Raw genomic sequence first — 18,088 nt, forward strand, 5'->3', positions numbered from 1 at the left:
TAGTTCAATTTAAGGACATATACGAATGGATTCACTGAACATGAAATAAGTGGGTTTATTGATATAGTCAGCAGAGCCAATGTAGGATCTTCTCTTGCAATCTACTTCACATTGTTGCATCATGAACTTCAGAGAGAGTCTGCAGAGTGAAGCCGGCCAATGATCTCTGGCTGGAAGAATTTAAGAACTACAGCCAATCACGGCAAACTATTTAGATCAATACAACAAATAATAGTGTTGTGTTTGAAGTAAGACAGAAAAGTTTGAAAGTTTTTTTAAACGGGTATATGCTTTAAAGTTAAAATATTTTAAAGATGTGAATTTTTACCGGCACAATATTAAGAGGAAACATCAGGTTCAGTGCTGCAGAGCCTTTATTCCATCTCTTTTCATTTCATCCCTATGTAGCACATTTGACTCTTTTTCTTTTGTCACTTCAGGGAAGTGAGGAAAAAAGAGGCACCTAATAGCACTGGGTATTGCGATGTGATCCTTTATGCTTTTTGATGCCTGTACTGTATTATTGCTGCTGTTGCCATAGAGACATGGAAGAGCTCTATGACTGAGATCCTATCAAACAGTCCAAGTCTCGGAAACTAAAAGACGTACATGGAAAATTAAACAAGGCTTTTATCAAAGTATGCTCTGCAAACTATCTCCTCGAGGACTTTACATTTCAGTGGAGCGTTGTTCAGTAATGGAGCCTTTTACTCATACGGGCATGTCCTCTTCGTAAAATAACGAGACAAAAGACCTCATCCATTAAATAATGGCTTTACTGTGCCAGTGGCCATGCAAGAGTCCTTTCTGTTTGAGTCTGTTTTAAATGATGTAGAAAAATTGAAATCCTCTGTGTGTGGAGCCTGGAGAAATGTGGGGAAATAACAGCTGACCATGTGAGTTTGATTCTTAAGTTTTACATTTGTATAACAGTTTGTGTTAGTAAATGAATCATTTTGGAAAACATCTCAGTGCACAAGACCAACTCCAATATAACTGACATTCCTCAGTCATATTAACACACACTTAAATTAAGTGTGGGGTGGTAAGCACTCAATATTGATACATTTAGCACTAACTGTGACTAAATTTGATTTGTTTAAAAGCTCTTACTTCCTGTATCTGCCAAGCACAATTTTTCAAATAGACTCCAATAAAAAAAATTAAAAAAAACAGTCTGCTTAAATGAATAAAGGAGGCTTCAGACAAAGTAAAATACTGTGTTTGTGATGGTATGGAGAGAAGAAGATATTAACGCAGTGGGCAGCACAACAATGAAGCTAATAAAGTAGGAACTTTTGAGGGAATTATGCACAGAGTGAATAAACAGGCGCCGTCTTGGATATTAGTCTCCAATTCTCAGGACACCTTGGCTCTGCAAAACACTGTTTTCTCTAGCAGCTGTATTTTCCTGAATACAACCATCAGTCTGAATGTGTGGAAGACACAGACCACCCGTTTGCATTTGAAAGCAATTGAAAGTATCTGTTATTGACCAAAGGCAAGATGGAACTAGTTTTGGGTTGAGGATCAGGCAGGAACATATGGACATTTGAAATGTAATTTTAAGCAAGTGATCAAAAATGTTATAACTAACCTTATTCTAACCCCCGGTTATGTTAGGAAATAACATTATCAACAATAGAAATCTTACACACTAAGAGATTTTAGAAATGTCATCAAGGTGATAACAAAAATAACACTGAGTGAAGAGTTGTGAAAAGGTCATTAAGTAAGGTTGTATAAGAAATCAGGATGACGTTGGACAAAAGAAGCATTCATGTATTTCCATTCAGCGTGCTCAAGCAGCACAAACACTGATGATATTTATTCTTCCCCTCACTGCTGAGTTGTTACATGTTACTGCCAGCAGCCAGTCCAGAGTTATTCAGGTGAACTATCTCTGTCGCAGATTTATTAGGCTCAGTGAAGCATGCTCTGCTCACTAATGACATTACACACAAAAAAGAGCCTTGAAAAAAGTGGTCGATTTCACCTTCACCATGAAAAATGTATTTATGCAGAGAGTAAATCTTGGACTTGTGTATGGCTGAAGGTCAGCCAACCTGAACATTTGGCAGAGCCTCATCTCTGAGGGGCTGTTTGATACAGCTAATCTGCTGCGAGGACAGTCCCTGCAGCGCCTCGTGTTGAGAGCACAAAGCTGCCATTGTGACGCCTTTAAGCCATAGGTTTGCAGTTTCTGCTACGGCCAGTGTGAGGAGAAATCAGGTTTTCCTGTTACTCTTTCTACCACAAATAGACCAAAGTGAAAGTATTCTGAGGTTGTGAAATCTACTCAGGATGGTGTCTTGTTTGTTGTTCTCGGTGTGGGGGAGTAGTGACCTATTTACACCTTACAGTTACTCTTTTGCAATGTTTTGTAGAGTTAGCAACTAAAACTACACTTTTAGGCCATGTGAGGAAAGGAAGGATTCTTTAGTTTTACCATTGCTTTACGACAGTAATTAAACCTGTTTAATTCTGCTCCGTCAAGTTAAAGGAACGTCAAAAGTTATTTGAATCAGTGTTTAAACTTCTTATTCTGTCCATAAAGGTGCAAATTAAGGACTGTTTAAGTTGTCAATATTGTCCAAGTCAGATGTTGGAAAATGACAGGACAGAAAACAGGCCCATGTTGTTCTGAAAAGTGCAGTCAAATGGTCTGAAAAAGACAATTACATATTTTGTTTTAGAGTAGTATTTGTGTAGTATAAGTAGTTTGTTTGTTATTTATTCTTGTTTTTGAATTTTTAGTAGTCTTACTGTAGCTCACAAATCTAGATTTATACCCAGGGTAGCTTTGCTGTAGTTCAACTTCTTCCCGTGTGAAGTCATTTGGAGATTGCTAAACTATTCTTTCTGTAGCTTTCCCATTGGTAGTTGTTCTACATTGTCCTCTTTTCCCAGTGAGCTTCCTGTAAATTGCATTTGTGTATCAGCAGGTTGCCGGAGACGACTACAAAAGAAGGGAACAAAGGCAACGCAGGTGAAAAAACATCCCTCACTTCTGACAACTTCTACAGAAACACTTAAGGCCAACGATTGTTTCTTTTGTTGCCGGCAATCAAAGACAGATTCTCATATTCAGCAACACACTGTTCAGTACCTTCACTCCACTCTAAGGAACTATTTGATTTATAAAGCCAACTGTCTACTTAAGTTAATCAAGCAAACAGTACAGAAATGTCAGGCTTGTGCAAATCATGTTGTATCAACTGAAGGATATTTAATATTGATGTTTGCTGTGCTTTTACAAGCCACTATTTATAGTTACACACACACAAACCCATCTTACTACAAGAACAACTACATTATTCATGTTGTTTTAACTGTTCATGTACCTTAGTGTTTGAGCAAAACAAACAATGAAGTGAAAAACACAAAGTTAGGTATTCATTATGCCAAAATGTTCCTTCATTTACCTTTAGCCCTCCTTTTTCTCTCCCTGAAATCCGCTGTAATCCAACACTCACCTTTTCCAGTTTTATCTTTCTTTGTACCTCTGTGCATTCCTATGGCTCATCAATGGCCAGAACCTCACTGACTTTTTTTGTCAGTTCCAAACAATAGACATTATTGTTTTTTGCCGGCATCAAAGTGCACTTTACTTTTCGGTAAGTCTGTGGTTAGGGGGGGAAATGAAGCGCTTCTCTGAGAAGGTGAGGAACAAAAAAGGACTCAAATAAACAAGAGACTCACGAGCTGCAACATTGAGTGCAGCTTTCTCTAATGTTTACATTTAGTATCTCATCTCATCAGACTGGAGTTAGGCACTAACTATTCATGCTTGTTGGCGAAGGAAAATCACTCTGCATAGACGTAAACATGCAACAGAAAAGCAGATAAGATAATTAAATGCTCTACACACACAATACAATACAATATACAATATACAATATACAATCTGGGAAAACCTGTCTTCATTGTCAATGAGGTGGCAAATGAGGTGTGAGAGGGATTATGATACGAGGACAAGTCAATAACTCAAATAAATGCAACACATTATTAAAACATAGTTGCTTATTTTAATGCTAATGGAAGATTATTTTAACTATAGTGTTAGTACCTCCTTAATTGTTTTAAAATATGTCAAATAATTAATTAATCAACGTTTTAACCCATCTGAGTATTACTGCTGCAATCAAAAGTTTGCTTCATGATAATTAGTTTGCATGTTTGGTCCAAATGTTCCTTGATGAAAGTCCATTTTTTGATTTGTTCTGCTCTTGCGTTGATAATGCATGAGCCCAAATGTTGTTTTAAACCTTGGTGCCATGTTTCTTTGCATTTGACTAAATTCATGTGTATTTAAAAACGTATTGCGTAGCTTTCTCACACAGCATGACGGATCAAATGTGATTTGGTGCGGCAAGTTAACACCTGGGAAATAATATTCATCTTGGCCCCTGCAAATGATGACATTTCAAGTGGATTTTCTATCCTATATATTTTGTATGTGGTTTAACTTAGGTACTCACTGTCACCCTGCCTGGCTCTACAGTTATATGTCTGCTGTGAATTGTTCAGACTCAACACAGCAGGACCTCTAAAAATAAACAAATCATGTGAGAATCCTCCACATGAGCCATGTGCAGACACAGACCTCGGTCTGTTTTATGTTCTGGGTCTCTATTCCCCACCGTGATGCATTTAATGCTCATTTCTTCTATGTCTGCTGGTGTGTGGTCGTCTAGTTCATGGAGTTTGTAGGACACATATGCATTAGTGTCCTCAGAGCTTTTTACATGTCAATATGGAAATAATGAAATGTCATGATGTTTAGCTTTTTGCCACGAGTTTAGTGCCCTAGGCTGGTTCTGCCATAAACAGAATTGGCAAAAAGTCCATATACCTTCAACTTTCACATCTGTAGACTAAATAAATAAATGTGGTGATTGTGGAAGTACCCTCCCTGTGCAGAAAACCTTCCCTTAAAGGCATAGTTCAGTATCCAATACTCTTTTTCCTTAGCACACCTTTTGAGTTTTTGTCTGTTCACCTTAAGCATAATGGGAAATCTACGGGTGACATAACACCTAAGTCACTGTGGGAGCCAGGGGAAATCATGTCAGCACCACCTAAGCTCAGAGGACAGTCGGAGGCAGCAGCTGAAGCGAGAGTGACTGGAAGAAGCTGAAAGACGTGGAAATGGATCTTGACCAATCTTTTACGCTCAGCTTTCCAGGCCTGAATCCCCAAAAGGTGTGTTTTAAATGTTTTAAAAGGTGCTAAGTCCTTCTCAGCCACTCACTCTTTACTCAGCCCTGCTTGAAAAACTGCTTTTGGTTTGAGTGAATTATCCTGCTTGAATAAAGGAACCTGCACTTGGAAATACATGAAACTGCAAATGGTGTGGACTCACAGCTGACCTGGCACACTTGTGCTGAGCTGTGAAGTATATCAAATGTTCTTTCCACTTCATAATTCAACAATGGGGAGAAATGTAGCGGATCCATTGTTAACATCATATCGTGAGATAATCATAACATCTGAACGTTAGCACTGGATGTCTGGATCACATCATCTCAGCAAGTGAAAAGATAAAAGAGACACTGAGCTGAGGAAAAGTAAAACCCATAGATGTTATAAACTATCATTCAACACTTTGCTGCTTTCAGTCACTTTTGGATTCCATAAAAAGACCAATAACAGAAAGAGAGAAACTAAGAAGGCTTCCACAGTTGGTCAGCAAGACCACTAAATAAAATTAATTCAGAAGGAAATATATCAAATGTTGTATAACATTGTGAATGAATTGAGAAACATGTATAATATGTCTATCACTAACACTCCTCTTGTTCGGATCTAATTCGTTAGTGTGTGTATACTTAGGATTTGGATTTATATTTAACTGTCCTGACAAGCACTTCAGATTAACTGCGCTGTCCAAACTGTGCAGCCAATAAACCTTAAATCCAGCATTTAACTTTCAGAAATGAAAAGCATTACATTTTTACATTACATTGCATTTAGCTGACGCTTTTATCCAAAGCGACTTACAATAAGTGCATTCGACCAAAGATACAAACTAGAAGAAAACAGAATCATATAAGTACATTAGGTTTCATAGAGCCAAACTATTTTAAGTGCTACTCAACAGGCTTTAGATAAGCCAGTCCTTTGTTATTATATAAGTGTTTAGTTAGTATATGAGTGCTTTTTTTAAATTAAATTAAATTAGTTTTATTTTATTGCTCGAAGTGGAGTCGACAGAGATGAGTTTTCAGTCTGCGCCGGAAGATGTGTAGGCTTTCTGCTGTCCTGATGTCAATGGGGAGCTCATTCCACCATTTTGGAGCCAGGATAGCAAACCGACGTGTTTTTGCTGATGGGAACTTAGGTCCCCCTCGCAGTGCGGGTGCAGCGAGCCGTTTGGCTGATGCAGAGCGGAGTGCACGTGCTGGGGTTTATGGTTTAACCATGTAAAAAACAAAAGTAGTATTAATGTTGTCACCATTCTGAGATTTGTCCCATTTAGATTTCAAAAGCTAAGTGGATAATGTAGTCGTCATAAAATCCTTGACTGGACTTTAAAATGAGAGGCTAAGAGTGTGTCCATATGGAAACCCCGACCTGACAGACAGAAGTGTTGTAAATACAGTGTAAAGGATTTTTCACTACAGCGAGGAAACGGCTCAGACACAGAGCTTGGTAATGGAAAATAGTTCAATCATAACAATGGTGTGTTTATTCCAGGTGAAGCGGCAGCTCTACAAAACACAACTGGTCTTGATTAGCATCAGTATGACAGCTGTTAACGCTGCCTAGTCCAATTTAAAACAGCACTGTCTGACGCTGAATTTACAGACTGCTGTGTTTTTCCACATTATCATGCAAATCATTAATGAGCAAGAGGCCAAAGTGAAAGGAGTCTTCCTGCAGTTTATCATCAACACTTGTTTTGGAGAGGTACATATCCTTAAATATGTTAGTATGTTTATGTATCAGTGACTTTAGTTGTTTTCTCTATGTCACCCTCACCTTTGATGATCTTGCGATGGAAGTTGATGGCGTCCACAGAGGCCGTGACGATGTTGGTGCTACAGTGCCGAGCCGCCACAATGCCGGCGACCTCGTCCATCAGCTTCATGGTCACACCTGTTCCAGACACAAACAAACGTTTAGCTTTTGTAAGATGTAGAGAGGATACATACCAGGAGATTAAAATGTATTTAACATTACATTTTGTGTTGTTATTTGATTTGATAGAGTCTCTTCACTATGTAAAAAACAAGGGACAAGGGAATATGAAATATTACCTTAACACAAAGTCTGTTTTGTTCAAATCAACAGAATAGAAAAAAAGGTTTGATTTTTTATTGATTTGTTTGTTAAACGGATTATTACTATTTGTATATGTTTTGAGTATGCTATATGTCACATTGTTGGAGGAACTTGGGACTTTTCATTTGCCGACAGCTACACTGCAGCAGTTGTGAATATGACAATAAAACCTTTGAATCTTGAGAATCTTCAAAGCCCCAGAACAAACCAGTAAGGGCCACTTGAGTTGAGATTTCTTTGTCAGCTGCTCTTTGAAGTAAAAGGATGAACTTACGATGACCTCAAGCTATGATTGTGCACTTGTACATGTTCTGAAATTGAAAAGTAGCAGTAAAACATCAGAAGCTCTCTCTCTTTCAGTCCAAATGATCAAGCCTTTTAGGTTGCCGTTTATAACTTGGAGGTACAGTATATCGTTTTCTGAGATCATGAGGCTAATGGAATTCCTAATACAATTAGAAAACTATCCACCTGAAGCAAAATGATTGACAAATCTTCTTGCCTTTTTCTCAGCATAGGTTTCTCATTTAGATACATAAGTGTACACTGTTGATTGGGTATGAGCTTACTGAAAACAAGAAGTGTTTCAATAGACTTGACTGATCTTATATGAATGTTCAATAAACTGCCTTTAATCTATGTTACGTTTGTGTTCAGGACAATCATTTCAGTTCACCTCTTTATATTGGTATAAAAAGCATGTTGGTCCACTGTTTACAACTTATACTGAACTGAATAGTCCATTTATTTCTCCACAGAGAATGTCCTCAGCATCAGTAATTTGTCCTTATGTTTGAAAGTCCATCTTTTAACATTTCCCTTACAAATGACCTTTTGCAGCTGTGTGAATAATGACATTCCTCTCCAGGAAGCAAAGTCTGAAGAAGCATGACGGTGCTTTACCCGAGCAGAAAGGAGACGGTTGGTGTGTCGTGCATATAAAAAGTGTGTGGCTCTGAAACGCTGGTTCCTTAAAAGGAAAAGTTCAATATGTGAAATACCCTTTTTGATTTTATATTAAGACAAAGTATATAATCATCACATTTTGTTTTTAAAGGGGATGATGTGCTGTTACCAGGCCCAGTAACACCTGATACATTGGTGTCAAAGTACAACCAGGAAAGAGTCCATCAATCCCTGATTTTTTTTTATCAGTTTCCTTACTTTCATCCAACATTCAAACTTCATATTTCCTATACCATATTATTATTTAACTGTGTATTTAACTAAGGAGGACTAAAGAACTCAATGATAACAATGTTGTAGCTTCTAGCTGCAGCTCTACAAAACATAACTGGTCTTGATTAGCAACAGCACTCTGAGGCTGAACAAATTACTCTACATTATTAGCAATTTAGTTATAAGAGGGTGCATTTAATTTATGGTTAAGAAAAAAACAAAGCAGCATCATTAAAGGTGGAAACACAACTTATTGCAGCCTCGTACCAACACTGCCGTACTTGATTTGGAGGGTTACATATCCTTAAACCTTAAACCAGGGTAGTGTCAGAGAAAGATGTTTGTGTTTGTTGTGTTAAAACTGTATGTTTAGCTGTTCATTGACACATCATTATAACAAAAGGTAGAAACTCAAGAAGTGTAAAGCTACACAAATACAAATCACTAAATAACGTAGTAGAAGGCGATCAAGAGCCTCAACACATCTGTTCATCTGAATAAGCTAAGATAATTGTTCAAATGAAAGTTGCTGCATTATATTAAAAGTCTTATTAATAACGACCATGTGCTCTAGATATCGTGGTTGTTTGATAATGTATACTTGAAATAAAATCCATTGTGAAGGAAATTAATGTTTTTCGTGTGAGAGAGCAAACTACAAACTCCTACCAGCCACCTTTCAAACCCACAGGAGGCAAGTTTGTGATACTAAAAAGATACATTTTGGTTGAAGTATCACATTTAAGATGTGAGAGCACATCAAATAATCCATCTTCATAACGCTTACAGAGCACTTTGCCAATTCAAACACTAAAAGCTTGCAGATGATCTCAAGGGCAAGGAAACACTTTGGAAAGAAAATCAAAGTTTTAGATTACAGTATGGATTGAAAGCCAGTATTTTCTTAAAGGAGCAGAGCTTACAAAGTGGACACAGAGGAATTAACAAATCTACTTATGCATTTGTCTTTGTGTGACACACATACAGCTATGTCAGCTTGTGTAAATAAAACGGTTGTTTGTGGGTTTCTCAAAGAAAGTGGGACATCTTGTATAGAGTGGGTGGGCTGTAGAGGAGAAAATAAGAGGAGGGTGGCATCTGTTTCTCATGTCGGAGAAAGTGTGTGTGTGTTTGTGCAAGCATGCTCATTTACAGATAAATGCAGAACCTCCACTTAACATTATAGTTGCCCCCACTCGTTACCGTTTGAGTTGCTTTATGCATCTCTCAGGCTACAGAAAAATCAATAAGTCTGCTTGCTGATGGCTGTTTTGGCTCCTAAAGTCTCCTACCATCTGCACTGTGTGGCTCTATTTATGACAGCCAAATGAGTGGGAGTACAAACAGAATGTGCTGCTTGCTCCCAAATGCAGCATTCACAGTAAAAGTGGGCCCGCTGAGTTGATTAAGAATTAAACATGCCATTACTTTGACATCCTCTTCTCCCGCATGGCCAGAGCACCACTTCCATTTCATTTTGCTGATGATACTGATATGTAGGAAGGTTTAATATGGAAATCCAACTTAATCTTTTCTCCAAGCTAAACCTTTGTCATGGGTAAAAGAGAGATGCACTTACATTTCAAAATAGAAAATAGTCTTACAGTACACGAGGAATGATGCTCTAACTTTGATTTGTGATTTACGTTGTTAAACTCAGGCCAGACATGTGAAAGTGACACATCTTTTGCTCGATCACATGAAAAGGCACCATCATTTTTAACTCAAACTAAAAACCTGTTGATCGGGAAAGTATCACCATTAAAACGCTCTCTGATAAAGGTGGATGATGTGGCTGAGTGTCCGTCTGAAAGCATTTGTGGGCATGGAAAATATATCCCTCACTTCTTTAATCTTGTTGTGAAGGATTTGCCAAACCCATTTAGAAGTTTTTTTTCCATCTCTGCTATGTTGTGAAAATTGATGGGATCTCACCTAAGATTGAATATTTCCCCTGGGTACAAGGCAAAGCAGGCTGCTGCCATTCAAACCATGGAATAGTCGTGTCTGAGCACGTAACACTAAACGGAGACGGATCACGATCTGACAAGAGGAGGAAATTGAATGTAAATTTAGGATTACGCTAAACTGAATCTTAACATTTAAAAAAAAATGCATAGGCAACCTACCTTACCAAACAGTTGATTTAACGTATCGCTCTAAACTTTGAGAACATTGACAAGCTAATGGGTACTATAATACATTTAGTATTAAAGCAATTACACTTCATATTTTAAATGAACAAAAGGATAACATCATGTGAAAGTGGTTAGCACATAGTGATGAACCCACAGACTTTACATTGTTGAAATGTTTGGGTTCGCAACTTAAATGTTTCACTTTAGTCTCATGGCTTTTATCAGAATTGTTTTCATCCAAAGAAGAAAAACTTCTAAAAGCCCAAAAGTTGCTCAGCACTAAACAGCAGAAAGACACATTTAGTTACTTAAGTAAATCAAGTTAGTGAACAACTTTCCTCAGAAGTTGGTGAAGAAGAAAAAAAAAGAGTTAAAGAAAGTTAGTTTTGTACTTAGTGGACAGACACGACTCCAGATAAATGATACCGATGCTGTGAATCTGTAAGATTTTAGATTAGATTGTTTAAGAAGGAAACTGTTTGATCTCTTATGGAAAATGTACATTCATATTTTAAAGTGTTATAGGATATCCATTTCTTTAATGAACTTTAAAAGTAAAAGTTGACTGCGGCAAGAATTCCCACTTACAACGGGGGGTCTTGCACATCCTTATAATTAAGCCTGGTTCCCTATTGCTACTATTAAATCGAACTGTCGGCTTCTCGTGGGACTGATATGGTCCAGTACCTTTTCAACTCTGGAAGCCGTCCCAAAATATAATAAACTTAGCTACTGTCCCAGTTACGTCCATAACAGTAAATATATTTAGCTTTAAACAATGCAATTGTAAGAATTAACATTCAGATGAACTAACTGAAGCAGAAAAGCTGCCATACACAATAAATTGCTGTTGCTTTTCCCCGCACAAATGTCTCTGTTTTGGTTACTATCTCATGTTATCCCTGGTAGCAGCAGACATGGATCAAGCTGATAAGCACTGATGATAATAATCTTTGAAACAAATTGAAACCTTGTCTCATTTCATCTTCAATTTGGAAATATCGAAGGGTAAGAATTACATTACACTTATGTATTCTTAAGTCAACAGTAATAGCATAAGGGCTCTTATCAGAATGGAAAGATCTAGAAGGTCATTTGGGGTGAATACAGGAATCTTAAGGGACGGAGAGAAAGCCCCGCTCAGCATGCTTTGGTATGAAGTGAATGCTAATGTCCTAAATGGCTAGACTGGAAAAGTCAAGAATATCATCTTATGACTTGACAGGAATAGAAATGTACTGCAGAATAGTTATTTGTGGATTGAACTGCGAATTTCAGAGGGACCTTGAGACTCAGTGGAGCAGCGAGAGTGGGCTCCCGTTGTCTTGTTCCCCGGCTCCCCGATGCTAGCAGACCTCCAGATGCCTTGTGAAAATGAGACTAGTGAGTGTGGGGGGATAATTACCCCAGTTTGCTCATGTTCTTCACTTTACCACACACCCATAGAGACTTCGCTACTAAAAGTAGCTTTGAGTAGCTAAAAGCTGGGAGTTTGGGTGTTTGGAAATACTGTTGTATAGTTCTGATGGTAGAGCTGAAAGGCAAATATACACGGTCACTTCATTATCTACACTTGTGGAATTGTAGTTGTTTATTTCTCCTCACCACACACTTGTGGGAAGAGGCTACAGTGATTCTCCAACATTGTTCATTAACATTCATTCATTTTAAATAGAACAATTAACATTTAATTAAGCTTTTAAGAGAAATTGAAGTGAAAATCTGGTGCATAGAGGTTTGAATTCTAGCTAAGTGTACAGACTTTGGTTCAAGTCCAAAATCATTGCAAGAACTTTTAAAATAACTCAAAGGTTTATTTTTCCTAAAACTTCTTCACTCTCCACTTTTTTTCCTACGAATTAGTATTGTCTAGGTAACAATGAATGGTGTCTACATATTGCACACACCATGCATCTACTGACACATATCGGTTCAAATGTAACATTTTAATTTTCTGATCTTCATATTAGAGCTCTTTTATAGTAGCTTTTTAACCACACATTTGTGTAGCCCAGAGGCTAGGTGCCTGCATACTTTGTGTGTACTGGAAATATTAAAAAGAACGTCCATTATGGGGCAGATCAGGACATCATCATCCACAGCCATTATCTGCCTTGATCATTTATGATTTTGCACAATAGAAGGTGAAGAAGTTACATCATCATGTTTTATGGCATAAAAGCAGGTAGTTAAAAAAATACCGTATTGTAGTTGTTTGTTCACAGTCTGCTTCTGACCTTGACATACAAAGCATACAAGGGTGTATTGCCACCCCCATGTTTCATGTGCTATATTGCCTCATGTGGACACAAATTATTCATCTCTACCAAGAGGAGTATTATCTGTTGCACTAGAGACCTGTGACCAGGAAGTGGAGCCAAATAAAGCACTGAGCTGTCCTTGTGTATCAAAGATGCTTGTCTTCACTAATCACTACTATCATACGAACTGTTAATGCAACTCCTGCAACAACCAAAAAAAAACCTCTCCTTGTACAGTCCATGTAAAAGGTTGAATATAAGGCTCAATGTGAGACTGAAAACGAGGACAAGCGAGGCCAACACAGCCCTGGGCCTCGACGTTACACATTCACAGGGTGACATGGCACACTATGACTCTCCCTTTGCCGAGGGGTGGGAACACGAAAGGCAGAGTTGGGGAGTGGGGGGTGGTGTGTGTGAAGAGGAAAGACAGCTCACTCCAAATGGGGAAAAAATGGCAATTAGTAACCAAGTCCCGAGTGCAGCCCAGTTTGCCACGGGGCAGAATACCTCTGTGATCAGATTTCTTCTGACCATTTTCCCAAATCATTGCTCACAATGCTGTCCAACGGCAACAGACGCGAGAACAATGAGCGGGGTCTTCAGGGCAGCTCTAGTCGGCCCGTCTACCCTGTCGCCCAACTTCAAGCGTTTTTAATTAGAACCAGCTCAGCCACAGCACTCGACGAAGGGCACCCAGTGATGAATGTGTGAGACCGAGAGATATGCACAGCGAAGCATGCGTGACCTCAGCCTCTCTCGCATATTCTCTCACTTCCTAAACGTACCCCTTCTATCTTTCTATCTCATCCCTCGCTTTCTTGTTATGCCCGGTGCCTTCAACCCACAACTGACAATTCCCCATCGCTTTCTGTCCTTCTAATCCCTTCCCCAACAAGAGCTTTAATCATGGACAGTATCAAACGGCTCAAACTGCCTCCTAATGAGCTGTTACTATAGAAACTGCTCCGGTTAACAGCACCGCCACGCAGCAACCCGCCCACATCCTTTGAGAAAGTCCCATAAGCTGCATGTTTTTTTGTTTACTTCACCATTCCAGCTGTGGGGAACTTTTACCAAACACACCTTCATACTGTATATTAGTGTGGGACATAAGCGCTGTCATGGTGACTGTTAAACTGTAAGCTCCATGTGCACCACAGGCCTGGGAAGATCGCTGAGATATGATTTCTGAAATGGACATTTTGTTAGATAGTGTTCAGATAAGAATGCACCTCTGTGATGGCAAAGTTAATTGGCTCCTGCAAATTACTTCTCAGAGTAGAACCTTGTAGAACTCACGGCTTCATAGTTTATTATGTTGCTTTGATAACTGGACTCTATATCCCTTCAACAACCATCATTATTTGTAATGTGTATATATTTTCGTCTGACTATACCTGGTTCATTCATATTTTCTTTTTCAGTTTTTTTGCACAATTAAAGTAAATAATATCCTACCTACATTTTCTAAGCTGTAATTTGGCCCTTCTTAGTGAATATTTGACGAATGGTATTCAGATATATTTTTGTCAATATGTATATATTTTACTTTTCAGTTCCGTTTTATTTTCTATTTAATGTTTATATTAGTTTATTTTCTTCTCTTTTTAATTTTCACATTATGTGCAATTCCTTGTTTACATGCTGCTGGGATGAAAACATGAACATATATATGTTTTTTTTAACTGGGTATCACCTAATTGTACCACTATCTGCTTTATTTTGTGTTGAATAATATCCTGTGGGTTCACTGAGTAATACTGGGATCAGGCAAGGTAATGTAAATTGGGTCAGTACCCATTACTTTCAAAATCATGGTATGTCTCTCTTAAAGTGTATTCTAACTGTCCAGCTGTCAACATTCAGAGAGTAGACATGTATTGATACATGCATATAAATACTCTTCTACTGAGTCTTTCTCCACCAGTGCAGCTGATTCAGTAATTTATTTCTGAATCAATATTGGTTTTGGTGGAGAGACGACCAGAGGTGGGGACAGAGGAAGCAACCCCCCCCCCCACACACACATTCAAACACTCTCCTCACAAAGGTCAATCACACAAGCTCCAGTGGACATATCCCTGTCTCTCTGAATTGCTCTGTCTCAGGCAGTAGCATGTTTATATACCCACAGAGTATAGATCAGGGCAGAGGACAGATAATATAGAGCCACAGTGATGGATGTGTTCCTGTTTCCGGGCATACCCTGTCTCAACTCCAAGAGCTGTCCATGCAAAACACACACACACACACACACACACACACACACACACACACACACACACACACACACACACACACACACACACACACACACACACACACACACACACACACACACACACACACACACACACACACACACACACACACACACACACACACACACACACACACACACACACACACACACACACACACACACACACACACACACACACACGTATCTTAAACGTCAAATCTTAGGTCTATTTGTTTTAATCACACTGCAGCGGTGTCCACCTCTGGCAATCAACTGCTGTTTCCATGGAAACAGGTGGTACACACTTACTTGGAACATGAAGTATAAGAGTGTGTAGGGAGAGAGTATGAGATAATGATGGTAAAGGAAAGGCAACAAAGGGAGTGTAAGGTGAAGGAATATCTGTTAATGTGCATTGTGGTGGGTTTGAGTTTCTGACTCTTTAATGTTTTCCAGCATTTAAATAGTTTCCCTGCTTTTCATTACATATCCAGGTGTCTACCATTTGAGGAGCAGCTGTACAGTTGCAGGGCTTCCCCTCTTAACATCTGGCATCCCAAACATCTTGGGTATTCATCAGAAATGTTTCTTTGTAGGCTATTCTCCTTTGCAACTGCCATGCCCCTGCCATGTGTGAGTATGAATGTTTTATCAATTGATAAATGTTGACTTTACAATGTCACCCATTCCCCTGTCACATCAAAACTACAGATCACAACTAATCTTCTCACTCACTCCTGGTGGTATCTAGACCTTCACTTAGTTTTGATCTTAAATGTGACTCAAGTTGGTCCAAAGATCCTTGACCTAAGGTATATGTTTTCTTTGGTCAAGTCAAAAGTTACGTCAGGTGATTCCATACTTGTCCAGTTACTCTGGATCTTCTGACCGTACTGTAGACATGTTTTCATTGGGACTATTTCTTACATAGAGAAGTTGTTTCAATGAAAACTGTTCATGAATATCTTCCAAATTCTTGGCAAACTAGGCTGAACTTAAATGAGGAATGTGATGCCTGCACAACATGCATGGAAATACAGTTGATGGTGTCACATTCACACAATTGAATTAGCCTGCACTAGAGTCAGTGGCATCATTTTTAAATCGCTGCCTGGATGGATGTGGTGTCACATTTTAGCTCTGCTCTTACAATCTGCAGTCAGTCAGCAAGGATTCTTCCTCAAAATAATGAATTGGACATACAGTAAAGAGATGGTGCTTTATAATAAAAAGTATTAAGAATTGTTTGCAGGTTGCATAATACCTTGTTTACAACATCAACATGCATGTGTGTTTTCTTGAAGGTTCATGTGTCTGCATGTGTCTCCTTAGGCTCGAGTTAGGTAGGCCACATTTCACACCACAGACGGGAAACATACAGTAAGAGTGAATAGCCTGGCATTGCCATGTAGAAGTCCGTTTGCTTTTCTCCAACAAGAGTATAGAGAGAAGGGGGAGCGAGAGAGAGTCATACAGAGTAAGAGTCAGCAAGAGCAAGCACCCTGGCTGCCTGACCTGACTCGGTTATGTAAACAAAATAAGTGTAGTGAACGCAGCAGCAGGGAACAACAGGGAACATTGCTTAATGAGCAATGGCATGTACAGAGAGCGGCGGTGTGTGTGTGTGTGTGTGTGTATTCTAAATGACCTGCATGCTTGTTCCACATTAGTTTTTTTTAATTGGACAGATTTCTCAGAGAGCTTGCCAAATTAAAAAGGCAACCATGACACGTGCGACACTTATCCGTCCCGCCCTCCTCCCATCCTGCTGTCCTGTCCTGTCCTCATTGCTTCTCTTTCAACGTCTCTCTTCTGTTTGTCTTCCTCACTATCTGGTGTCTCTCTGATGGCCTCAGAGAGAAGTATCTGACCTCAATAGAAATGGCAGAACGAGGCAGGAATAGTCATAAACAATTCACCTCGATGGATAAAAAGCATCTGTTATGTGCTGATAAAATGTAGGATGTGTTACAGCTGCAGCCATTATGGTTTCAATTGAGTGTTGTTTTGGACATCAGATAAACATTTCCTTTGGTTAGGGGTTGCTAAATCGTCAAATCCGGATACACACTAATTCAATTAGTTGTTTATCTATCTTTCAATCTTAGTTTGATGAATTCTGAACTGTTTGCTTTGTGCTTGGGTTGTCATTTTTTCTAAAGCACTAACCAAACTTGTATTTTAGGAATCTGGATGAAATCCAGTTGGGGGGGGGGGGGGATAGCCAAGGGAGAAACAACAGAAAGACTACAGGAAGATCTTTGCTTGCAAAAACTAAAAGTATTTATTCAAGATTTTGATGCAGTAGTTCGATCGAAGCCTTTATTTTTAAGAAATATTTTTACTTTTGTCAAGCAAATAGCTTCAAATGCCTTTTTGAAGCGCAAAGAATACACTTTTTTCCATTTAAAGATGATGAAAAGGCCCAGTCAAAAGACGAGTCATAGAGAGACAATTTAAGCCTCTGGGTCGTGTAGCTTGTCAGCTAAGAAGAGAATTGGGAACGGCATCAGCCTCATAACTACTCTGTTACTGAGACTTTCTATTTGCCATTTGTTGTTCTGCTTGTCTTTTTCCGGCTTCATCCATGTCATTCTGTTCTTCACCATTACCGCCATGCTCATAACTACACAGAGTGCTGTCAATGCAAGTCACACACACACACACACACACACACACACACACACACACACACACACACACACACACACACACACACACACACACACACACACACACACACACACACACACACACACACACACACACACACACACACACACACACACACACATTTATTAATTAAAACAATTCAGTCATTCATTCACTTAGGAGAACATAAGTACTTAGAGCTACAACATTCTACATTAAGGACATTTCACTTTGGATTCAATTCAGCAGTATTTCTTTTTCTGTACCTCCGCTGTGTTGCCAAGGGACACGCTGTACCAACGTTCATATTGGGGGTTAATGCCCAG

The 18,088-nt window shown here is 38.9% G+C and overlaps 1 protein-coding gene across 2 annotated transcripts in view; it reads right to left on the reverse strand.

Annotated features, from left to right (window-relative positions):
- The window catches only part of acot7 (acyl-CoA thioesterase 7), a 52,702-nt gene that overhangs the window by 11,990 nt on the left and 22,624 nt on the right, over window positions 1-18,088 (reverse strand). For both annotated transcript variants that reach the window (XM_034144888.1, XM_034144887.1), the window contains exon 7: window positions 6,985-7,101. In XM_034144888.1, the coding sequence (XP_034000779.1) occupies window positions 6,985-7,101 (117 nt within the window). The remainder of the gene's footprint in view (window positions 1-6,984; window positions 7,102-18,088) is intronic.

The sequence above is a fragment of the Trematomus bernacchii genome, unplaced genomic scaffold (assembly GCF_902827165.1).
Source record: "Trematomus bernacchii unplaced genomic scaffold, fTreBer1.1, whole genome shotgun sequence".
NCBI classification, from domain to species: Eukaryota; Metazoa; Chordata; class Actinopteri; order Perciformes; family Nototheniidae; genus Trematomus; species Trematomus bernacchii.